We start from the raw sequence: 27,036 nt of genomic DNA on the forward strand, positions 1-27,036 counted from the left end.
TCAAAAGATTAATGCAGAGTTGTCCAGCAATTTCACTCTAGCATATACCCGAGAAAAAAGAAACATATCTACACAGAAACTTGTACATGAATGTTCATGGTAGTATTATTTATAATGGCCAAAAAATGGAAAATGAACCAAACATCTATCAACAGACAGATAAATAAAATGAGGTACATATCCATACAATAGATTATTCAGCAATAGAAAAGGAATGAGGTACTGACATATGTTAAAACATAGATAAATCTGAAAACATTCTGCTAAATGATAGAAGCCTGTCATGAAAGGCCACGTATTATATAATCCCATTGCCCAGAATAGGCAAATCTATAGAAAGAGAAAGTAGATTAATGGTTACCTACGGCTGGGGAGCAAGGGGGAAATAGGGAGTGACTGCTAATGTATAAAGGATTTCTTTCATGGTAATGAAAACATTTCATATTTGACTACGGTGATGGTCGTACAACTTGCTGAAGACACTAAAAACCACTGAATTATACAATGTGGGTGAATTGCATGGTATATGAATTATATCTCAATAAAGTTGTTTTAAAATAACTAAATATCAGACTTCTGAAATTACTAGATGGGGGAGGATGTGCTATAATCCATACTTTTTTTCAAAGTAGCTAAATACCTGTCTTATTTGAAAGGGATTTTATGTGACTTATAAAAGTAGCTATAGTTGGAACTATAACTTAGCAAAATTTAAAATTCTTCTACTTACCCACTTAACACAAGGATTAACAGTGTAAACAGGTATTATACAAAGCACTGCACTATAGCTATGCAAAGGTACAAAGACAAAGTGTTCCCTGCACTCAAAAGAACAAATCAAGAGGAAATGACACATAGAAACACCTAACTATAATACTCATTCAGAATGGGGTAAAAGCAATTTTAATGGAAACGCAGCAAAAGGAGTAAACTGGGGAAACTTTAAGGTCAAAAACTAAGCTTCTCAAATCTAGTCCTTAGTGATTTGACTGTATGACCAACATGACCCAACTTAGTGATTTGACTGTATGACCAACATGACCCAACAAGTCCTTGTTGGGTCATGTTGGTCATACAGTCAAATCACTAAGGACTAGATTTGAGAAGCTTAGTTTACTAGGCTTACTCCCTAATCACCTTCAAAAGAAGTTATGGATACTTGTCTACATCCCTTCAATGGAGGAGCACTATGTTGAGATGAGTTAAGTTGACCAGACTGCCTGAGGAAGCTGCTATTTATGGGTAATGATAGTTCACAGATAGCTCTACCACCATCAACACATAATGACCATTTCACGTCTATCACAGAGGGCTGCCTCCTTGTATCTTGCTGTTCTCAACTACAGAAACGTAAGAAGAATGAAATTATTATAAATGCAGTTCCTACATGAAGTTGCTAAAAGAACACAATCATAAGATCTGAACTAAATGCAGTATTGGCCTATTTCTACATTCCTACTATCTATCATCACACTCCACACATACATAGGCAAATATGTATTGAACACCTCCTATGTTCCAGAAGCTGTGAACATAGTAATGAACTAGATAGACATAGTCTCTGTACAGATGGACTTTATAATCCAAAAGGATAAATTTCATGATAATTCATTGTTCCTAAAATTGTGGGTACACTCAAATATAGCTCTAACCAAACTAAACTGAATCTTCAATCTAAATGTTTTGCCTTCTCTGAGAGTTGCTCTGCACCTTCCCAGGTGGATTGTAGAATATACTGGACAAATGTGAATAAAAACTTATCTCCTAATAACCTAATTGCATGAAGATACGCAGATTTTTATCTGTATGTCTCTTTCAGATTGTGATATTATAAATAAAGGTAAAACGATTCCAAATCATTTAGCTTTTAAGTAGATCAAAAGGACTATCTTGAGGGAAAAACTGATTAGGGTACATTAGCCATCTTTTCAACCCCTTGACAAAGTAGTTCTTGCATTAGGTGAGCACTGCATTGCTGAGTGATAAGTACACCTGAGCAAATACCTTCTGAAATGGCTATCTGTAAAATATAGAGCACCTTTATTTCTATTTAGTAAACAATGAAAAATATTTGTTTCCATTTTTAGAAAATATATTACAAGTTTGGGTTTTTTTAAAATTAAGAGACACAGTCTCATTATGTTGCCCAAACTGGTCTCAATCTCCTAGCCTCAAGTAATCTTCCTGCCTTGGCCTCCCAAAGTGCTGGGATTATAGGCATGAACCACTCACACCTGGCCTATATTACAAGTTTTTAAATATTAGCAATACAGAAAGATATTTTCAATTCAGTTTTAATTAACATGTAGATATGTGAACAAACATACAGACATATACACGTAAGTGTGTGTATATGTGTGCATATAGATATATATGCATAGAAACATATGAAGAATACACAGACTGTTAATAGTAGATACAACAGGGACCAGGGAACAGCAGAGGAGAACACTGTGTAAATAAGTATGTATATTGTGTACATTTTTTTAATGTGTTTCAATAACAAAAACAAAAATTGTGCCAGGTACAGTGGTGTGCACCTATAGTCCCAGCCACTTGGGAGGCTGAGGTGGGAGGACTGCTTGAGGCCCGAAGTTCAAAGCCACAGGGTGCTATGACTGCACACGTGAATAGCCACTGCACTCCAGCCTGTAATCCCTAGACCAGGCGTCCCCAAACTTTTTGCACAGGGGGCCAGTTCACTGTCCCTCAGACCGTTGGAAGGCCGCCACATACTGTGCTCCTCTCACTGACCACCAATGAAAGAGGTGCCCCTTCCTGAAGTGCGGCGGGGGCCCGTATAAATGGCCTCAGGGGGCTGCATGCAGCCCGCGGGCCATAGTTTGGGGACGCCTGCCCTAGACTTTGGAAGGTCGAGGCAGGTGGATCACCTGAGGTCAGGAGTTTGAGACCAGCCTGGCCAACATAGTAAAACCTTGTCTCTACTAAAAATACAAAAATTAGCTGGGCGTGGTGGGGGGCTGTAATCCCAGCTACTTAGGAGGCTGAGGCAGGAGTATGGGCTGACCCTGGGAGGCAGAGGTTACAGTGAGCCAAGATCATGCCATTGCACTCCAGCCTAAGCAATGAAGTGAGACTGTCTCAAAAAATATTTAAAAAGCAATCTGATTCACACCACTGTACCTTGGAAAGGCCAGGAATTGGAAGCACAGTGCATCTCTGAAGGGAGGACTGAGTCAATAGGCCGAAAACAGAAGAGTAGGCTGACAATCTACAGAAAGAGCAGTTAGTTCCTTAGCTCTCCCCACCTGCCCAAGCAACCAGGCAACTACCCTCCTCCACTCTAGACAAAGGTTGCCTGTCAACTCACCAGTCCAGAGAAATAATTAGAAAGACTCTAGACTCAGGGAACACCAAGCTCAGCTGAGAATAGGGGTGAACTCTATACTGAAAACAGCGTAACTAAGGAAATGTCTACCAAACAAGTAGATTCCCCTAGCCGCTTCTGGTTACCCAAACAGCAAGCTGTCAAGCGTATACCCCCAGTCAGGAGTTGGTAGATTTTTCTCCATAGAAACTGACAGGATCCTAAAAAATGTCTAAAAATACAGATATTCTCAGGTTACCCAATGATAAAGATATTCATCATCTTTTTTTTTTTTTTTTAATTTTTGGTAGAGACGGGGTCTCAGTATATTGCCACGGTTGGTCTTCAACTCCTGGGCTCAAATGATCTTCCTGCCTTGGCCTCCAAAGTGCTGGGATTACAGGTGTGAGCTACCACATCTGGCAGGTATTCATCATCTTATCACTTTTCAGTGAAGGCCCCCAGTTAACAAGTTCCTGCCCATTCACATGGAGCTTCAACATGGATGAACCCTGAAAATATTATGCTAAGTAAAATAAGCCAGTCACAAAAAGACAAGTATTATGATTATTCTTACATGAGGCTGCTAAAGTGTCAAATCCGTAGAGACAGAAAGCAGAATGCTGTTGGCCAAGAGCTGAGGGGAAGATGGAATGGAAGTTAGTATCTAACCGGTACAGGGTTTCAGCTGGGGAAGATGAAAAAGTTCTGGAGTTAGATGGTGTTGATGGTTGCACAACCCTATGAATATACCTAATGCCACAGAATTTATACATCTTAAAATTGTTAAAAACAGCTGGGCATGGTGGCTCACACCTATAATCTCCGCATTCTGGGAGGTCAAGGCAGGAGTACTGCTTGCGCCCAAGTGCTGGAGACCAGCCTGGGCAACAAGAACAAGATCCCACCTCTAAAATAAATAAATAAATATTTTAAAAGAAATCGAGAAAATGGTTAAAATGATAAATTATATGTTATGAATGTTCACCACAACTTTAAAAAAATACCAGACATTTGAGGAAAACCACTATTTTAAAGGAGTCAAAAATAACAACAAAAAGAAACTTGGGAGTAACCAGAGAATTCAGGGGGAAAAAAACTTCACAGACACACAAAAATAGCAAAATATCTCAGATATGTAAAAGGAAAGACTGCATCTATGAAAGACAAATAAGATCTATAATAAAGTCACATTCAAAGAACAAGAGCCCTTATGTATTAAAATTATGATAGAAAATTTTTTAGAAAATTTTTACCTACCAGTTTACAATCTGGTAGGTAAAGCTGAAATCTCCCAGGAAGTGAAACAAAAAGAGAAAGTAATGAAAAAATAGGCAAAAGATAAGAGAATCAGAGGATCAACTCAGAAGATCCAGCATCAAGCTAATAAAAGTTCCATAAAGCAGAAAGAGAAACATTTAAAATAAATAAGAAAAAATGTTGAGAACTGAAGGACATATATTTCTAGAATGAAAATGCCCACAGAGTATGCCGCACAACGAATGAAAAAGATCTGCATCAGCAGTGGCTCACACCTGTAATCCTAGCACCTTAGGAGGCCAAGGCGGGTGGATCACGAGGTCAAGAGATCGAGACCATCCTGGCCACCATGGTGAAACCCGTCTCTACTAAAAATACAAAAATTAGCTGGGTATGGTGGCATGCACCAGTGCTCCCAGCTACTCAGGAGGCTAAGGCAGGAGAAGCACTTGAACCCAGGAGGCAGAGGTTGCAGTGAATCAAGATGGCACCACCACACTCCAGCCTGGGAGATAGAGTGAGACTCCATCTCAAAAAAAAAAAAAGATACATATCAAGGTACACCCCTGTGGAATTTCACAACACTGGGGGAAAAGAGAAGGTCCTAAAATCTATCACAAGGGGAAAATAAAAGCTCACAAAGGACTAAAGAAGGTCTTTGGGTTTCTCAGCAACACTGGAGACTAGAAACACTGAAGACAAACCTTCCGTATCTGAGGGAAAATGATTTTTCAAGATAGAATTACATATCCTGCCAAATTATCAATTACATATGAGGGTGGAATTGATATTTTCAGATATACAAGATCTCATACAACTTATCTCTCAGGATCCTTTCTTAGGAAGCACCTGAATGTTGTGCTCCACCAAAATGAAAAATTAGGAAACCAGGTTGCATAAAATTTAGGAAAATGGATGCCAACACAGGAGAGAAGCAATGGCAATGACCAGCATAATGGTGAATGCAGTACTAGGGTGACGGCTGAAAACAAAAGAATTCAAACAGGAAGAAGAAAGGCAGCTTAGAGGGAATGTTTAAGAAAAGAATGGAAACGGTAAATTATCTGATGTTTAAACCATACTGTGATGAATTTTATGGTTCTGACAGAATCATAAAATTCTGTCTTTAAATTCATTTAAAGAAAGGAAACGTGGCCAGGCGTGGTGACTCAAGCCTGTAATCTCAACACTTTGGGAGGCAGAAGCGGGCGAATCACATGGTCAGGAGTTTGAGACCAGCCTGGCCAGTATGGTGAAAGCCCATCTCTACTAAAAACATAAAAAATTAACAGGGTGCGGTGGCATGTGCCTGTAGTCCCAGCTACTCAGGAGACTGAGGTAGGTGAATCATTTGAACCCAGGAGGCAGAGGTTGCAGTGAGCTGAGATCGCACCACGGCACTCCAGCCTGGGCGACAGAGTGAGATTCCATCTCAAAAAAGAAAGGAAATGTAATCATAATATACTAATGCTTTAGCTGTGAACACTACACAGTATTATAATAGTGTGAATACTGAAAGGTAACTTAAGAAACAGTTGTAATTGTGATATAAATACACTGGAAAATGTATAGAAAGCAAGAGTGTATGGCATAAGTAAATCACTGTCTTCCTTAGAAGGAATAAATAATATCAAAAAGTGAAAAGTTATAAATGGCAGTATAACCATATTATGAAAAATGGGGAGGTAAATATCAGAAGAAAAGGCTGAAAGAGTTAAGTGTTGCCCCTGGGGGCTAGGAAGTGGCAGAAGCGAGGGTAAGACAGGTAACTGATGATTCTGTACTATAAACCTTGCAGTACTTTTTGACTTTTTAAACTATAAACCAGTATTGCTTTGATTAAGATAAAAATCAAAAGAAACCTAGAGTTTATTCTGATTCCACCACTTAAACTTGATTTGGCAAATTATCTCACCTCTCTGAGCCTTAGGTTTCATGCTATGTTGACTCCAACTTGTACAGGCTAGTGAGAGCTGACTGTTTTATTTTCAGGAATTTTCAAGTCGCTATTCTACACAGTCATTATTAAATATTAAATCATGTAAGTTCACAATTAAATTATATTAAAAATAAAGTTAAACACACTCAAAACTCATCACTTAATAATGTACTTAACTATGCTTTTAAGAAACATCTACTGTATTTACATAGTGGAAATATTGTGTGTTACTGAAGATTTCTTTCAAATTCTGCATTCAGTATGTCCCACTAATGGACTGAAATCAGCCACAGTAGGAGTATTTATACTTTGGAAATCAACAAATACTACAAATCAGAGTCTGATTTATTGTTATACTGATGATCTGCCTGGGGTTGGCAAACCATGGCCTTCTGCCTGTTTTCCAAGGTGCAAAGAATGGTTTTTACTTTTTAAATTTTGAGACCAGGGTCTCACTATGTTGCCTAGGTTGGTCTCAAACTCCTGGGTTCAAGTCATCTTCTCGCCTCACCCTCCTGAGTAGGTGGAACTATAGGCATGCACCACTGTGTCCAGCATTTTTACATTGTTTTTGTTTCTGTTTTTGTTTTTGAGATGGAGTCTCACTCTGTTACCCAGGCTGGACGGCACAATCTCAGCTCACTGCAACCTCCGCCTCCCAAATTCAAGCCTCAGCCTCCAGAGTAATTGGGACTACAGGCGTGTGCTACCATGCCCAGTTAATTTTTATATTTGTAGTAGAGACAACGTTTCATCAAGTTGTCCAAGCCGGTCTTGAACTCCTGATTTTGGGTGATCCACCCTCCTCAGCCTCCCAAAGTGCTGGGATTACAGGTATGAGCCACCATGCCCAGCCAGTTTTTACATTTTTAAATGGTTATACATACACACACACACACACACACACACACACACACACACACACACACGCACACACAAAGAATATGCAAGAGATCATCTGTGGCCTGCAAAGCCTAAAGTATTTACCATACGGCTCTTTATAGAAAAAAAATGTGTCAACTCCAGATTTAGCCTTAAGGAAACAATAAAGAAAATGTTAATTGATTATAATAATCTCCACTCTTCTGAACTCTATGGCACCAGCTTTAGTGAAACAAGCAAACTAGAGAGTATTCAAAACCAAATATATAAAATCATCCCTCAGTATCCTCATGGGATTGGTTCCAGGACCCCTTCATATACCAAATCCAAGGATGCTCAAGCCCATTTTATAAAATGACAAAGTATTTGCATATAGCTTATGCACATCATCCCATATACTTTAAGTCACCTAGATTACTTATAATATCTAATACAATGTAAATGCTAAAAAGTTGTTATACTGTATTTTTATTTGTATTATTTTTGTTGTTGTATTGTTATTTTTATTGGTTTTATCACACACACCCTGAATCTTTCTGATCCACGGTTGTTAGTTATTTCAATCCGAGAATGAAGAATCCACGAATAGGGAGGGCCTACCACATCTTTCTGATCCACGGTTGTTAGTTATTTCAATCCGAGAATGAAGAATCCACGAATAGGGAGGGCCTACCACATTTCCTCACCTGTTTCTATTTACCCTATCCTGAATAAAGGGCACCACTATGCATTTGTCAAAACTCAAAGAACTGTACCCCAAAGAGTATAAAACTTACTATATGCAAATTTTAAAGTATTTTTTAATTAGCTGTATAACTTGAAGATGCCTTAACCCAACTCCCTACAGATGTTGACCCAGAATGAGACCTGGGCAACCAAGTTTTTTTTTTTTTTTTTTAGATGGAGTCTCACTCTGTCACCAGGCTGGAGTGCAATAGCGTGATCTCAGCTCACTGCAACCTCCGCCTTTCAGGTTCAAGCGATTCTCCTGCCTCAGCCTCCTGAGTAGCTGGGATTACAGGTGCACCCCACCATGCCCAGCGAATTTTTCTACTAGTAGAGACAGGGTTTCACCATATTTGTCAGGCTGGTCTCAAACCCCTGACCTGGTGATCCACTCGCCTCAGCCTCCCAAAGTGCTGGGATTACAAGCATGAGCCACTGCACCCAGCCTGTTTTCTCTTTTTAAATAAGGCATTAGTAATTCTGACACAAAACTAGGATGAGAACCACATTCCTAACCCCACAAATGTACTCTTTGACTTCTCTCTCTACATCTTTACCACGTACTCCAATAACCCCAGTTCTTTCACTTCAATGAAATCTCCAATTTACTCAATACTACCACTGTTCTTTCACCTCAGTAAGACCTCTAATTCCTCAAACTTAATACTTTATTTCTATTCCATACTGGTAGTCACTCTCTCTCTCAACTAATACTATCATCTCTTTTGCTCTTTTATCCTCCCAACTACACCTGTCTGGCAAAACCCTGACCATAGCTCAATTGAGTTTCATACTTTATCTGCTCTCTCTCTAGGCTAATAAAAAGGAAAAAGTTACATCATCTTCAATTTGTTTCACTAATAATGGTCTCCAACCATCAGTGGATCCTCAAAACAATCCAAAAATCTTACCCTAAATTTACCTCTCTCCCATTCTTTACTATAAGCTATTTCAAACATCATATTCTACCTCCCTGAACCAGCCCTAAGTAACATAGGTAGAACCAAAAGTGGCAACCATAAAAGCATTATTCCTGTATTAGGAAAAAGTCTCCAGTACTTACAGCTTTATTAGCTGTTACTGGTAGTTTAGTATAACTAGAGATCATAAACTAGTAGATCAGAATTTGCCTTTAAGTTTCATTAAGGAAGAAATAAAGACACTATTACTAATTCATGTTTCTGTTTTGCAGTTAACTCATTTAAGCTATATTTATTTACTCATTTTGATCAACGAGCTGAAAAGAAATACTGTAAAGGGATCTGCAATGTCCCTCAGTATCTCCTTCTCTTTCTCAACTTCTCACATTTGCTTCCCCAAAAAATCTTAATATAGCCGGGCGCGGTGGCTCAAGCCTGTAATCCCAGCACTTTGGGAGGCTGAGGCGGGTGGATCACGAGGTCGAGAGATCGAGACCATCCTGGTCAACATGGTGAAACCCCATCTCTACTAAAGATACAAAAAATTAGCTGGGCATGGTGGCACGTGCCTGTAATCCCAGTTACTCAGGAGGCTGAGGCAGGAGAATTGCCTGAGCCCAGGAGGCGGAGGTTGCGGTGAGCCGAGATCGCGCCATTGCACTCCAGCCTGGGTAACAAGAGCGAAACTCCGTCTCAAAAAAAAAAAAAAAAAAAAAATCTTAATATATTCCTTCAAAATAGTAAATGTTATCGCCTACAAGTATCTTTGACATAAAAATGCTCGGTTTAAGAAAAATGTTTCAGTCATATAAATCTTTGCTGTATAGTATTGAGGGCATTTAAATACTAAGAACATAAAAAATTATTCTGTTAAATGCTGTCAGCCAGGTGTGGTAGCTCATGTATGTAACCCTAGCACTTTGGAAGGCTGAGGCAGGTAGATCACTTGAGTCCAGGAGTTTAAGACCAGCCTAGGCAACATATGGAGAAACTGTTTCTACAAAAAAAAAATACAGCAATCAGTCAGGTGTGGTGGTGTGTGTCTGTGGTCCCACCTGTTTGGGAGGCTGAAGTGGGGGGATCACCTGAGCCCAGGAAGTCGAAGCTGCGGTGAGCCAAGATTGTACCACTGCACTCCAGCCTGGGCAACAGAGTGAGACCTTGTCTCAAAAAAAGAAAAAAAGTTGTTGGCTAGGCGCAGTGGCTCACACCTGTAACCCTAGCACTTTGGGAGGCTGAGGTGGGCGGATCATGAGGTCAGGAGATAGAGACCATCCTGGCCAATATGGTAAAACCCCGTCTTTACTATAAATACAAAAATTAGCTAGGTGTGGCGGCGAGTGCCTGTAATCCCAGCTACTTGGGAGGGTGAGGCAGGAAAATCATTTGAACCAGGGAGTCAGAGGTTGCAGTGATTGCAGTGCAGAAATTGCGCCACTGCACTCTATCTAGCCTGGCAACGGAGTGATACTCTGTCTCCAAAAAATAAAATAAAATAAGTTGTCAAAGGTGAACGGTGTTTCAAAGGCACAAAACAAACCTAAAATATTCCATCAGATAATAATTCTGACTATTGGTTAAAGAACCAGGAAACAAGAACGAAAATCCCAAAGATATCTATTTGTGATACTATAAAAGGTTCAAAACAAAACAAAATAATTTGATAATATATATTTCCTAAAATTCATAAATTTATTTCATTTTAGAGGAACAAAAAATGAAGAGAATTAGAACTGGATGTTAGGATATAAATTTAGATGTAGAATAATGCTTAGGAAAAAAAAGACTAGTTAATCAAGCTACCCAAGAGGAAAACATTTATTTTAATTAAATTTGCAACTTTTTGGAAGCCTAAAAATAAAATTATGGAAACAGGAAAAGAGGAAAAAGACAGAAAACATTTCATCTTTCTAAAACGGAAAAGGTGACAGCTTGTACTAAGTTCATTTTAAAAGACAATAATTAAACAAAATTTCCCCCCAGCATCAGTGAGCTGCCACATCCAAATCCAAACTTCACTACTTGGCACGCAGCACTGAATTACAGAACAGCTTTGTTCATGCATGGACAAATGCTATTTTTCCCCCACTGGAATGATTTCTCTGTAGTGTGCTCATTAGTAACACTAACCCCTTCCTATGCCCCAACCACCAATTGCTTTGTGAACTAAATCTCAATCCCAAATCAGACACTGTTGGCAAAACTAATCTCTGAATGAAAACGGTACAACAGCCAACCACAACATAGACTTTGGATCATATGTTACTGACGCTGAGACAGAAAACTGCCATTTCGAGCAGGTAGTTTTAGTTGAGTTTCTTAGCTAAGCAAAATTAAAGGATTTTATCTTTGGAGACACATACGATATTTCCAGCTGTGCGCGGTGGCTCATTCCTGTAATCCCAGCACTTTGGGAGGCCAAGGCGGGCAGATCACAAGCTCAGGAAATCGAAACCATCCTGGCTAACATGGTGAAACCCTGTCTCTACTAAAAACATAAAAAATTAGCCAGATATGGTAGCACGCGCCTGTAGTCCCAGCTACTCGGAAGGCTGAGGCAGGAGAATCACTTGAACTCAGGAGGTGGAGGTTGCAGAGAGCTGAGATTGTGCCACTGCACTCCAGGCTGGGAGACAGAGAAAGACTCCATCTCAAAAAAAAAAAGAAAAGAAAAGAAAAAAAAAGCCATATGATATTTTCATAAAATTATAATACTATTTTTCTTTGAAAAGACATTTTTAAAAAAACTGTTTCACAATGAAAATAAACAATTACTTCAACAATTAGAGTGTGGCAATTCCTCAAAGACCTAGAGGCAGAAATGCCATTTGACCCAGTAATCTCATCACTGGGTATATACCAAAAGGAATATAAATCATCCTATTATTAAGATACATGCATGTGTAAGTTCAATGCAGCACTATTCACAATAGCAAGGGCACAAAATCAACCTAAATGCCCACCAATGACAGACTGGATAAAGAAAATGTGGTATATATACACCACGAAATACTATGCAGCCATAAAAACAAATAAGATAATGTCCTTTGCAGGGACATGAATAGAGTTGGAAGCCATTATGCTCAGCAAACTAACTTTGAGAGGACAATGCAGGAGGATTGCAGGAACAGAAAACCAAACACTGCATATTCTCACTTAAATGTGGGAGTTGAATGATGAGAACATATGGACACATGGCAGGGAACAACACACACTGGGGTCTGTCCAGGGGTGGTGGGGGAAGGGAAAGCATCAAGAGGAATAGCTAATGGATGCTGGGCTTAATACCTAGGTGATGGGATGATCTGTGTAGCAAACCACCATGGCACACATTTACCTATGTAACAAACCTGCATATCCTGCACATGTACCCCTGAACTTACAAGTTGAAGGAAAAAAACAATTAGAAGGGAAAACAATAATTAAAAGTTAAAAGTTGACACATTTAGGTTGATACATCCATGTGATTCTCCCTCTATACCTCCTTCCAGTTGGAGACAATTTCTTCAAGATTTCAATTCATTTTGACACCACCCACTCATATTATATAATTTGGTAAACAGTTTCATCAGTTAAAGTTAATTGCTTCAAAGACTCCCCAAAATGCTATTGATAATAACTTTCCTCATGATAGCAATGAATTATATGTATATTTTTTATTTTTATGGAGTCAGGTTCTCACTATGTTAACCAGGATGGTCTCGACCTCCTGGACTCAAATGATCCTCCTGCCTCAGCCTCCCAAAGAGCTGGGCTGGGATTACAGGAGTGAGCCACCATGCCTGACCCAATGAATTAATTATATGTTCAGGATTTCTCCAGCTGGACTGCAGAATGACTGGGCACAAATAAGTTTTACACTTATTTCATTCAAATAAATACTATATTGTTTCTTAGCACTGCTCACAAACACACAGATGAAATTAAACCTTTTTTTAAAAACCTATCCTTTCATAGATTACTAAACATTGATGAATAAAAACTAAAGTAAAATCTCCTGGCTCAGCCATAACCTACCAATGTAACTTTGAACAATCTGGTCCATTTATCTATAAAATGGTTGATTATATTACCATAGTCTCTCCCATCTCTAATTTTTCAGCCATCTGAAAGACAAAATATGAAGTAAATTTCACTAGAATATCAGAAATTTCATTAATACTCTGCTGGGTGCCACAAGTCATTCCTCATTGGTAAGTTAAATTGAATTAGAATCTAACAGTATTTCTGTGTGTTCTAAAAAAGAATAACAAAAAAAAAAGCAGCATTAATATATTTTTAGAAGGCAGTAATAAAACTGGCCAGGTGTGATGGCTCACACCTATAATCCCAGCACTTAGGGAGATCAGCAGGTGGATCACTTGAGGTCAAGAGTTCTAGAGCAGCCTGGCAAACACGGTGAAATCCCAGCTATTTGGAAGGCTGAGGTGGGAGGATCACTTGAACCTGGGAGACAGAGGTTGCAGTGAGCACAGATCACACCACTGCACTCCAACCTGGGCAACAGAACAAGACTGTCTTAAAAAAAATAAGTAAATAACAAAACTGATGAAAACTAAGTTTAGAGAAATATTCAGGGAGAAAAAAAGCAAAAAGGAAGAATACTTTTCAACTCATTCTGTGAGGCCAGTAGTCCCCTGATACCAAAACCAGAAAAAAAAAAAAAAAAAAAAAGAGGAAAAAACTATAGGCCAATATGCCTTATAAACACAGACACCAAAATTCTCAACAAAATACTAGCAAATCAACTCCAGCAACATACAAAAAGGATTATACATCATGACCCAGCGAGATGTTGTTTCCAGGAACGCAAGGTTGGTTCAACAAACAAACATCAATCAAAGTAACACACCATTTTAACAGAATAAAGGACAAAGACCAACATGATCATCTCAACAGATGCAAAAAAAATCATGTGACAAAATTAAACACCCTTCCAGGTACAGTGGCACACATCTATAATCCTAGCACTTTGGGAGGTCATGGCGAGCGGGCAGCTTGAGACCAGGCATTGAAGACCAGCCTGGTCAACACTGTCAGACCCTGCCTCCACAAAAAAATAATGATTTAAAAACTAAACATCTATCCATGATAAAAATACTGAAGAACTAGGATTAAAGGGAATTTCCTCGCCTAATAAAGAGTATCTACAAAAAACCCACAGTTAACATCATAATTCATGGTGGCAAACTGAATGTTTTCCCTTACTATCAAAAACAGCACAAAGATGCCTGCTCTTCCCATGTCTATTCAACACTGTAATTAAGATTCCAGCCAGGCAGGGCAATTAGGAAAGTAAAATAAATAAAAGGCATCCAGAGAGAAAAGGAAAATGACGATTTCTATTTGCATATAGAAAATCATAAGGAAGGCTCAAGCCTGTAATCCCAGCACTTTGGGAGGCCGAGGCGGGTGGATCACGAGGTCGAGAGATCGAGACCATCCTGGTCAACATGGTGAAACCCCGTCTCAGCTAAAAATACAAAAAATTAGCTGGGCATGGTGGCACGTGCCTGTAATCCCAGCTACTCAGGAGGCTGAGGCAGGAGAATTGCCTGAACCCAGGAGGCGGAGGTTGCGGTGAGCCGAGATCGCGCCATTGCACTCCAGCCTGGGTAACAAGGGCGAAACTCCGTCTCCAAAAAAAAAAAAAAAAAGAAAAAAAAAAAGAAAATCATAAGGAATACTAAAAAAAACTACTAAAGCTAATAAAAGAGTTCGATAAGGTTATAGAATACAAGATGAATATGCAAAAATTAAGAGTATCTCTACACATTAGCAATGAACAATCCAAAAATGAAATTAAGAAAACAATTCCATCTATAATAGCACCACAGAGAATAAAATATTGAGTAGACATTTCAGTGAACAAGATACAAAAACGTCCAAGAAGCACATGAAAAAGATACTCAGCATCATTGGTCATTAAGAAAATGCAAATCAAAACCACAGTGACATACTACCTCACATCTACTGGGATGGCTGTAATCAAAAAGATATATAATAAATCTTGGTGACAATGTGGAAAAAGTGAAACACTAATATACTCTTGTCAGGCGAGTAAAATATGACCCAGCAATTCCACTCCTAGGTGTATATACAACAGAACTGAGAACTAAGTCCATGTAAAAACCTGCAGTGAATGTTCATGGCAGCATTCTTCAAAATAGCTAAAAGTGGAAACAACCCAAATATCCATTAACTGGTGAATGGATAAACACATGCGGTAATATCCATAAAGTGGAATATTATTTAGCCATAAAAATGAAGTACTGATACATACCACAATTGGATAAACCTTGAAAACATTATGCTAAGTGAAGTAAGTCAAACACAAAAGGCTATATACCATGTCATTCCATTTACATGAAATGTCCAGAATAGGCAAACTTTTAGAGACACAAAGCAGATTAATAGCTGCCACAGGTTGGGGCTAAAGAGAATGGGGAGTGACTCTTTTTCCCTTTTTTTTTTTGAAACAGGATCTTGCTCAGTCACCCAGGCTGGAGTGTAGTGGCACTATCACAGCTCACAACTTCAAACTACGGAGCTCAAGCGATCCTCCCACATTGGCCTTCCAAGTAGCTGGGACTACAGGCACACGACACCATGCTTAGCTATTTATTTTTTCTTTTGGTAGAGACAGGGTCTCGCTGTATTACCCAAGCTGGTCTTAAACTCCTGGTCTCAACTGATCTTCCCACCTTCATCTCCCAAAGAGCTGGGATTATAGGCATGAGCCACCCCACTCAGCCTGGAGTGACTCTTAATGGTTACAGGATTTCTTCTGAGGTGTTAAGAATGTTCTGGAATAAGCTAGTAGTAATAGTTGCACAACTATGTGACTATCTTAAAAACCACTGATATGGTTAAAAACACTTAAAAAAGGTAGGTATATGGCATGTGATTTATAACCCAATAACAGAAAAAGTAGTCCAACAAAGGAACTTTCAAAATTCTACCTGATTTAAAACAGAATTTTATCAGACCTTCTTAAATTGTAATAAAACACAAAAATACATACACGAAGACCAATCACAGAGAGAATCAGATGTTTCAATTCAGGACTTACTTTCGACCTAGTACAATTTTATGTATGACAGAAAAACTACCTGGTTCTGATCTCTGACTGCTCCTTTTTAGACTCTTTGGAATGCAAGATTGGTTTTCCCTCAGGATTTTCTTCCTTCACCACTGCTTTTCACACCCCCTCCACCAAGTTCCTTTATTTATCCCCAGGAGTCCCATCTACTAATACATTTTGTATCTTTATGAACTTTATGCAGGAGGAATCTTTTGATGGCATTTCACGTTGCATTACATTTTTAGATTAATTTATGTTGATACAAGTAGCTATATAATAGTTTCATTTTCTCACCATTCCCTACCATTACATGAATATTCTATTAATGATGGACATTTGAGCTGTTTCTAGTTTTCTGCTTTTACAATGTTGCTATGAACTTAATGGTACTTGTCCCAGGTACAAACTCTTGCCCATCTTCTAGAGTTTTCCTAGGGCATATACCTTACTAGATATTGCTAATGTTGCTCTCTAAAGTGAAGTTCTAGTTGATAATCCACTGTCCATGTAAGTATATGAGAGTTTTCCTTATTCTACAGCCTCACCAAAATGGTGGGTATAAAATGTTATTCCACTCAAGTTTTAATTTGCATTTCCACAGCTACTAAAGAGGTTGAATACCTTTGCGTGTCTGCAAGACATTTGTATTTCTTCTTCAATGAATTTCCAATCCACCGTCTTATTATTACTGGTTAGTAAAATACTCTTCATATATCCTGAGGATATATGAAGGATTCATTATTAATCCTTTTTAGTTATCTTTCTGTAAATATTTTCTCCCAGATGATGGGGTATCTTTCTATCTCATAGTGAATTTCAATAACTGTACCCTTTTTAATTTTAATCTAGACATATTTATCAATCTTTTTCTTTTACAGTTCAAATTTCAAGACTTGTTGAAGAAATCCCTTCTACCTTCCCTACTCTAATATCATAAAAACAATTCTCCCATTTTCTGCTAAATGTTTTACTTTTCACATTAACATCTTTAATCATTAGGGACATTTTTTTTAACATGGTAAGTAGAAATCTCATTTTATTTTCCATATAAATAACCAACTGTTCCATTACCATTTATTGTTTAGTCAGTCCATCATCTCCTTACTCATCTTCAACACTCACTGTCATGTATTAAGTTTCTTCATATTCAGGGGTTCTGCTTCTGGGTCTTTATTCTGCCCAGATGTTGGTCTATCCTGTGCCAATACCACACTGCCTTAGATATTAATAACATGGCTTTATAAATAATGCTAAGTGAAAGACTAAGTTCTCCTTCCTAATTTTTCTTGGCAGTTTACTCTCCTATATAAATTTTAGAGCTTGTCAAGTTATATGAAATACCCTGTAATTATATTTAACAGAAGTATATTGAACTTTTAATCTGGAAAGAATTGACATGTTTATGTCACTGGATCTTCCTATCAGTTAATATGGTATCCCATTTAGATATTTTCTCATGTATTTTAATGAAATTGTGTAATATTCACCATAAAAAGGTCATGTGCATCTGGTACTTTTCAATTATTGTCATTGTAGCTGCTGCTGCTATAATGAATATCTTTCTTAAATATATTTTGTAAGCCAGGATCTGTGGCTCATGCATGTAATCCCAGCACTTTGGGAAGCCAAGGCAGGTGGTACACTTGAGGCCAGGAGTTCAAGATCAGCCTCGCCAACATGGTGAAACCCTGTCTCTACTAACAATACAAAAATTAGCTGAGCATGGTGGCACACGTGTAATCCCAGCTGCTCAGGTGGCCGAGGCATGAGAATCGCTTGAACCTGGAAGGCAGAGGCTGCAGCAAGCTGAGACTGCACCACTGGACTCCAGCCTGGGCAACAGAGCAAGATTCTGTCTCAAAAAGAAAAAAAAATTTATAAAAACAACCCAAGTGGGCCGGGCATGGTGAATCATGCCTGTAATCCCAACACTTCGGGAGGCTGAGGCGGGTAGATCACAAAGTCAAGAGACAGAGAGCTTCCTGGCCAACACGGTAAAACCCAGTCTCTTCTAAAAATACAAAAAATATTAGCTAAGCGTGGTGGCACACACGTGTAGTCCCAGCTATTTGGGAGGCTAAGGCAGCGGTGAGCTGAGATTACACCACTGCACTCCAGCTGGCAACAGAATGAGACTCCGTCTCAAAAAACAAAACAAAACAAAAACCCAACAGTTTACCAACAGATGACTGAATAAACAAAATGTGGTCTATATGTGCAATATTATTCAGTCATGAAAACGAGTAACATTCTGATATATGCTGCAATATAGATGAACACCAACATTATGCTAAATGAGATAAGAAGACACAAAAGGACAAATATTGTATGATTCCATTTATATGAAATACCTAGAATAGACAAATACATAAAGAAAGTTGAATAGAATTTACCAGGAGCTGAGAGTTAGGAGAGAGTGAGGGAATTATTGCTTAATGGTTATAGGGTTTCTATTTGGAAGATGATTATAGCTGCACAACATTGTATATGTAACTAATGCCACTGAATTGTACACTTAAAACAGTTAAAATGGGCTGGATGAGGCGGCTCACATCTGTAATCCCAACACTTTGGGAGGCCAAGGCAGGTGGATCACGAGGTCAGGAGATAGAGACCATCCTGGCTAACACAGTGAAACCCCGTCTCCACTAAAAAAAAATACAAAAAATTAGTCAGGAGTGGTGGCACACGCCTGTAGTCCTAGCTACTTGGGAGGCTGAAGCAGAAGAATTGCTTGAACCTGGGAGATGGAGATTGCAGTGATTCAAGATCACGCCACTACACTCCAGCCTGGGCAACAGAGCAAGACTCCGTCTCAAAAAAAAAAAAAAACGAAAACAGTTCAAATGAAAAATTTCGTCATACATATTTTATAATTTTTAAAAATTAACAACGTAAGGCATCAAAACATTGAATTATATACTTAAAATTGGTGACTTGTATGGTATGTGAATTATATCTCAATAAAGCTTTTTTTAAAATTACAATTGTTATATGCTACTTGTATAAAGGAATGTAACTGTATAGTGGTCTTTGATCCAACCACCTTATTTCATATATATCAGCAAATTAGCTTTTTACACAGTGTTCACCCATTAAATACATATGAGAATGTTTCTTCTTTTTATTGATTCAGGAATAATTCATCTATAACGTTTGCCTACAAATGTTTGGTAGAACTCACTCATAAATCTATATGGACCTGATTAAGATGGCTGCTAAAAGAAAAAAGAAAGAAAAGAAAATGGCAAGTGTTGACAAGGAAGTGTGGTAACTGGAACCCTTGAGCACTGTTGGTAAGATTGTAAAATGGTGCAACTGCTATGGAAAATAATATGGAGGTTCCTCAAAAAAAAAAAAGCAAACATGATCTAGCAATCCTTCTTCTGGGTATATATCTTAAAAAAAAATGAAAGCAGAGTCTCAAAGAGACATTATACTAGCAGAACCATGTTCACAGTAGCACTATTCACATTAGCTAAGAGGTTTAAGCAATCCAATGTCTATCAAACAGATTAGTGGATAAACAAAATGTGGTATATACATAAATGGAATATTATTCAGCCTTAAAAAGGAAGAAAATCATTTCATATGCTAAAACGTATCTGACTCTTGAAGATATTAAGTAAAATAAGCCAAAGACAAATATTACTTACTTATACTAAGTATCTAATCTAGACAAAATCATAGAAACAAAATAAAAGTTGGTTATCAGAGATTGGGGGATAGGGGAAAAGACCAGACACTGTTTAATGGGTACAGGGTTTCAGATTTCCAAGATGAGATCTGGAGATGTGCTTCAAAACAACATTAATATGCTTAATACCACTCAACAATACACTTGAAAATGGTTACGATGGGCCAAGTGTGGTGGCTCACCCCTGTAATACTAGCACTTTGGGAAGCCAAGACAGGCAGACTCCCTGAGGTCAGGAGGAGTTTGAGACCAGCCTGGGCAACATGGTGAAACCCCATCTTTACTAAAATACAAAAATCAGCTAGGCATGGTGCGGGCGCCTGTAATCCCAGCTACTCAGGAGGCTGAGGCACGAGAATTGCTTGAACCCGGAAGGCGGAAGTTGCAATAAGCCGAGACGTGCCACTGCACTCCAGGCTGGGCAACAAAGCAAAACTCTCTGTCCAAAAAAAAAAATGCCGGGAGTGGTGGTTGACTCAACTGAGATCAGGAGTTCAAAACCAGCCTGGCCAACATGGTAAAACCTCATCTCTACTAAAAATACAAAAAATTAGCCAGGCATGGTGGCTGACGCCTGTAATCCCAGCTACTCAGGAGGCTGAGACAGGAAAATCACTTGAACATGGGAGGCAAAGGTTGCAGTGAGCCAAGATCGCTACATTGCACTCCAGCCTGGGCAAAAAGAACAAAACTCCATAACAAAAAAAAAAAAAAAAAAAGATGATATATGTTATATTATGTGAAGGTCTTTTTTGTTGTTTATTTTGAGAGGGAGTCTCGCTCTTTTGCCCAAGCTGGTAGTAAAGTGGTGTGATCTCAGCTCACTGCAACCTTTGCCCCCTGGGTTCAAGCGATTCTCCTGCCTCAGCCTCTCAAGTAGCAGGAATTACAGGTGCCCACCACCACACCTGGCTAATTTTTGTATTTTTAGTAGAGACAGGGTTTCACCATGTTGGCCAGGATGGTCTTAAACTCCTGACTTCAGGTGATGCAACCTCCTCGGACTCCCAAAGTGCTGAGATTACAGGCATGAGCCACCATGCCCAGCTGTGAAGGTTTTTTTTAATCACAATGATTTAAAAAAAAAAAAAAAAAAAAAGGAAATTGTATGGACCTAGAATTGTTTTGGTCAATTTTTTAAATTACTAATTAAATTTCTTTTATGGTATAAAGATTTCCAATTTCTTTTCAAGTCAGTTTTGGTAAGTTTTTCTTAGTTATTTTTAAAAAGTGCTTCCCCTATTACAGCTATGTTTTCATAGCTCATTAAATTGTCTAATATTTAATTCTGTGTAGTTACCAGGTAAATCCTATAAGAAAGCATCAAGTACTCATGTGAAGTCATAATTCATTAAATATCTATGAATGAGACAGATTACAATGATGGGAATTTGCACCAAAGAAGCAGGTGCATTGCCACAGTTCTTTTTTTTTTTTTTTAAGCATGGGGTTTCACCATGTTGGTCAGGCTGGTCTTGGAACTCCCGACCTCAGGTGATCCGCCCACCTTGAATTACAAGCGTGAGCCACCACACCCAGCCTGCATTGCCACAGTTCTCTGTTCACCTTCTCAATGTTTCCCTCAGTCAAAAATGCACTAATGGCCGGGCGCAGTGGCGCACACCTGTAAGCAATCCTAACACTTTGGGAGGCTGAGGCAAGGCGGATCATTTGAGGTCAGGAGTTCAAGATCAGCCTGACCAACATGATGAAACCCCATTGCTACTAAAAATCACAAAAAAATTAGTCAGGCATGGTGGCAAGCGCCATAATCCAGCTAGTTGGGAAGCTAAGACAGGAGAATCACTTGAACCCAGGATGTGGAGGTTGAAATAAGTCAAGATTGCATCACCACACTCCAACCTGGGCGACAGAGTAAGACTCCGTCTCAAAACAAAACAAAACAAACAAAAAAAACCACACACACTAAGTCATCTCCAAGTTCAAAGCATTAAGCGAACAATGGCAAGGCAGAGCCACCAGAAATGTATTCCTGATTTTCATGACAAATATGGTAATGCTGTATTAGCTAACGGAGCCACTTTCTGTATTGCTGTATGGATATATGTAGCAATACAAATCGGAATAGAATGGAACCTGTGCCCTACTGGGAGACTCACTCTAAAGGAAAGGAGAGATCAGAAATCATCCCAGTTGGCCAGGCACGGTGGCTCAAGCCTGTAATCCCAGCACTTTGGGAGGCCAAGGCGGGTGGATCACAAGGTCAAGAGATCAAGACCATCCTGGTCAACATGGTGAAACCCCGTCTCTACTAAAAATACAAAAAATTAGCTGGGCATGGTGGCACGTGCCTGTAATCCCAGTTACTCGGGAGGCTGAGGCAGGAGAATTGCCTGAACCCAGGAGGCGGAAGTTGCGGTGAGCCAAGATCACGCCATTGCACTCCAGCCTGGGAAACAAGAGCGAAACTCCATCTCAAAAAAAAAAAAAAAAGAAAAGAAATCATCCCAGTTGGTGTAATACTGTATTGTTTAAAAAACAGGTCATCAGTTAGACACAGTGGCTCATGCCTGTAATCCTAGCACTTTGGGAGGCTGAGGTGGGTAAATCACCTGAGGTCAGAAGTTCAAGACCAGCCTAGCCTGGCCAACACAGCAAAACCATGTCTCTACTAAATACACAAAAATTACTCAGGTATGGTGGCAGGCACCTATAATCCCAACTACTCAGGAGGCTGAGGCAGGAGAATCACTTGAACTAAGGGGGTTGGGGAGGTGACAGCAGAGGTTGCAATGAGTTCACTCCTGCCTGGGCGAAAGAGCAAAACTCCATCTCAAAAAAATTTTTTTAATGAATAGAATAAATAAAATAAAATAAAAAACAGCCCATAATTGATGCCAAGTGAAAGCACTGTTAATTGATGCCAAGTGACGCCCATTAAGATAAGGCATCATTGAAGAAGTAAGGTATATTTGAAACCTTCAAAAAAAAAAAAGATTACAATGATGACTACTTCTTGTGGCAATTAATTTACACATGGCAATTATAGGCATCTCAAATATAAAAACTGATGAATAATAAATCCACATACAGTATTCCCTATTTTAACCTTGAGTACAGTACAATCATTTATTTATTGAGACACAATCTTGCTCTGTTGCCCAGGCTGGAGTACAGTTATATGACTATGGAGCACTGCAGCCTTGACCTCTCAGGTTCAGGTGATCCTCTCACCTCAGCCTCCCTAGTAGCTGGAACTACAGGTGCATGCCACCACACCCAGCTAATTTTTTTTTAATTTTTTTTTTTTTGTATTGTTGTAGAGATAGGGTTTTGCTATGTTGCCCAGGCTGGTCTCAAACTCCTGGGCTCAAGTGACAGACCCACCTCGGCCTTCCAAAATTCTGGGATTACAGGTATAAGCCACCATACTCAGCCTCAATCATTAAATCCTTTCTGATATATTCTTGATGATTCTCTCCCTGCCCCCCACAAAAATTTAAATCTTTGGTTTCAGTGGCTTTTAGTTGTTGTTTCAAATTATTTTTCTTCCACTAACCATAGTAAAAATAATAATCACATATAAATGACTTAGGAGAAAAGTAACTTTAGATAATAAATGGACAGAAAGATATACTGATATTTATACTTAAAATACATTTTAGAAGGCCTATCAAGAAGTTCATAACTCAATTTACAAAGTTAGTTGGAAGCCATATTTCTTCCATTCCTTTGCTGTTACTTGAAGTGATATTTCTTCCATTCCTTCCAAAGCAGTCTTATTTAATGATACCCCAGGGATAAGCAAATAATGTCAAGTCCCTTATGATATCCACAGATTGACTGCCTTATTATTATTATTATTATTATTATTATTATTGAGATAGAGTTTTGTTCTTGTTTCCCAGGATGGAGTGCAATGGTGCAATCTCAGCTCGCTGCAACCTCTGCCTCCTGGGTTCAAGCAATTCTCCTGCCTCAGCCTCCCAAGTAACTGGGATTATTACAGTAATACACCACCACACCCGGCTAATTTTGTATGTTTTAGTAGAGACGGGGTTTCACCATGTTGGTCAGGCTGGTCTTGAACATCCTGACCTCAGATGATCCACCCATCTCAGTCTCCCAAAGTACTGGGATTACAGGCGTGAGCCACCTTGCCCAGCCACCTTCGTCTTTGAATAAAAAATAAGCAGCTCATACCTGTAATCCCAACACTTTGGGAGGCTGAGGCAGGTGGATCACTTGAAGTCAGGGGTTCTAGACCATCCTGGCCAATATGGTGAAACCCTACTAAAAATACAGAAATAAACCAGGCATGGTAGCAGGCACCTATAATACCAGCTACTTGGGAGGCTGAGGCATAACTGCTTGAACCTGGGAGATTGCAGTAAGCCCAGATTGCACCACTGAGATCATGCCACTGCACTCCAGCCTGGGTGACAGAGTGAGACTCTGTCTCAAAAAAAGAAAAAAAAAAAGGGGTGGGTGCAGTGGTTCACTCCTATAGTCCCGGCACTTTGGGAGGCTGAGGTGGGCAGATCACAAGGTCAGATGTTCGAGACCAGCTTGGTCAACATGGTTAAACCCAGTCTCTACTAAAAATACACACAAAAAAATTAGCTGGGCGTGGTGGCATGCGCCTGTAGTCCCAGCTACTTGGGAGGCTGAGGCAGGAGAAACACTTGAACCCAGGAGGCGGAGGCTGCAGTGAGCAGAGATCGCGCCACTGCACTCCAGCCTGGGCGACAGAGTGAGACACTGTCTCAAAAAAAAAAAAAAAAAAAAAATGCAAAACTAACATTTTTCTTTTAACTAAGCAAAGGTTCCAGATACATGATACCAGACTATTACAGAGAACTAGTTTTGTTTTTTTTTTTTAATATGGAAAGGAATAAATCAGAGAGACCAAAAAGACTATCCCACCTATCCTTCATAGTCGAAGTTCAAATATGACTTATCTCCAAAGTCTTTCTTCAACTCTAGCCTACAACATCTTTCTTTTGAACTTCTCTAGCACTTGGTATCACCTTTGCAACTTGCAAAGTTAGTTAGAATCCACTATTTAGATAACTTATACTTAGTTATCTATTGCTTATATTGTTATTCTCCTATGAGTCTGCTTTTTTAACTAAAAAAAAGAGCAATATGTGAGAAAAATATTAATACTACATAATAAAACAATGCCTGTTACAGTAACTGTTCCATAAATTTTAACAATTCTCTTTGTCATTTACCAAATTTGTGACCCTGAACAAGTCACCCTTACTAAATCTCATTTTCTTCACCCATAAAGAAGAGCTAATAATCCCTGTCAAATAATTGTCTACATGTGAATAGGTGTGACCAACGTAATGGTTTTGTATCTTTCCATCATTATGCGTAAAATAATCTCTTGAATATTACAGTTATTACTAACCCTTTGTACACTATATAGCACTTTTATTACCTTAAGGTTACAAAATAAACACTTTTATAAACTCATCATAAACATAAATGTTAATAGCAGAAACATAGTTTTTTATATGAATGTATCATCATTTGCTTAATTATTCCCTTAATGTTGAATATCACCCACTCTCTTGCCAGGATACACCCAGCTCCCTATTGTTCTTTTGCCACAGTAGCCGGTAAATCTCTCAACCAGGGGGAATCAATCCAACCACCTGCTTCCTCTATTCCCATACCACAGCTTCTGAGTCCTGCTGAAGAAAATCATAACAAGTTAGAAATTCATGCCATTACAAATTTACAGTCTCTAATCCTGAGATTATTATCCTGTCGGTAATTTATCCATGTACCTCTGATCAGTGACCTTCTCCATCCCACACAGTAATCAATGGGTACTCTAAATCTGAAGCCCAACACTCTATACATCTCTTCTCTCACAATTGCCCTTTAACAGAAAAAATAAATCTGATCTCACCCAATTTTCCAGCCTACATTCTTTTTCAAACCCATATTCTTCATTCTAAGTGTTAGGCAAAGATTTATCTCCTCCTTCCTTGAGCTAGTACAGTAATCCCTTCTCACCTCTACACCCACCACCTTCCTGTTCCATCAAATCATACAGCCCTAAATATTCAGTCTTAACTCTATTCTACTACACAAAATATAACACACGCTTAACTCTTTCACCTTTAAAAAAATTATGTTTCTCAGCTCTACTTCTCTAGCTATCTCGTTTTTGCTTCACAGCAAGTTTTCTAAGAATGGTCTGTATTTGCAGTCTGTTTTCTCACCTCCCCTTTGCTCTTTTGTCTATTGCAATTTGGCTTCTACCCCAACTACTAAATAAATACATATCTTGTTAAGGTTGTGTCAATAGCAAAGTCTAGCAGAAGCTTTTGTATCATTATTTCACTTAATCACTTTAGAGTTCACACTGTTAGCCATCTTTTCCTTCTTGAAAAACCCTCTCCTTGGGCTTACCAGAGACCAATCTCCTGGATTTTTTTTTTTCTATTTTTTTCTTTTCTTATTTTTGAGATGAAGTCTCCCTCTATTGCCCAGGCTGGAGTGCAGTGGCTCGACCTCGGCTCACTGCAACCTCCGCCTCCTGGGTTCAAGCAATTCTCCTGCCTCAGCCTCCTGAGTAGCTGGGATCTCAAGCGTGCACCACCACACCCAGCTAGTTTTTTTTGTATTTTTAGTAGAGACAGGGTTTCACCAAATTGGCCAGGCTCATTTTGAACTTCTGACCTCATGATCTTCCTGCCTAGGCCTCCCAAAGTGTTGGGATTATAGGCATGAGTCACTGTTCCTGGCCAATCTCCTGGTTCTTTTCCTCCCTTCTCTTGTTTCTTTTGAATTTCAAATCTAACCATATTGGTTTAGCACACTATGTTTCAAGAGTTCCCCACCACATACAAGATAAGGTTCAAACTCTTCAATGGCACAGAAAGCCCTACATGGTCCAGTCTCTGCTTACTATTCCAAGCTCATTTTCCTATTACTTCCCACAAGCACCTTTCACCCTAGACATACAATACCTGCAGTTCATCCAAACACACAACTCTTTCTCATGTACATATGGTTTCCTGTATCTTATAAAAGGTCCATCCCTATTCCCCTACCTCCTCTCTCTGTCACCATACTGCCTTATCCACCTTTTTTTTAAGATGGGGGTCTCACTTTGTTGCCCAAGCTGAAGTGCAATGGGGCAATCTCAGCTCACTGCAGCCTCTACCTCGAAGGTTCAAGTAATTCTCCTGGCTCAGCCTCCCAAGTAGCTGAGAC

At 39.1% G+C, this 27,036-nt stretch overlaps 1 protein-coding gene across 5 annotated transcripts in view; it reads right to left on the reverse strand.

Moving 5' to 3' along the window:
- The window catches only part of PIK3R3 (phosphoinositide-3-kinase regulatory subunit 3), a 100,437-nt gene that overhangs the window by 50,361 nt on the left and 23,040 nt on the right, over positions 1–27,036 (reverse strand). For 2 of the 5 annotated variants that reach the window (XM_074380747.1, XM_074380746.1), the window contains exon 3: positions 3,906–3,965. The exons of the other annotated variants lie outside the window; for them this stretch is intronic. In XM_074380747.1, coding sequence (XP_074236848.1) covers positions 3,906–3,965 — 60 coding nt within the window. The remainder of the gene's footprint in view (positions 1–3,905; positions 3,966–27,036) is intronic. 5 annotated transcript variants of the gene reach the window in all.

This window comes from Saimiri boliviensis, chromosome 11, assembly GCF_048565385.1.
Source record: "Saimiri boliviensis isolate mSaiBol1 chromosome 11, mSaiBol1.pri, whole genome shotgun sequence".
Lineage (NCBI taxonomy): Eukaryota > Metazoa > Chordata > Mammalia > Primates > Cebidae > Saimiri > Saimiri boliviensis.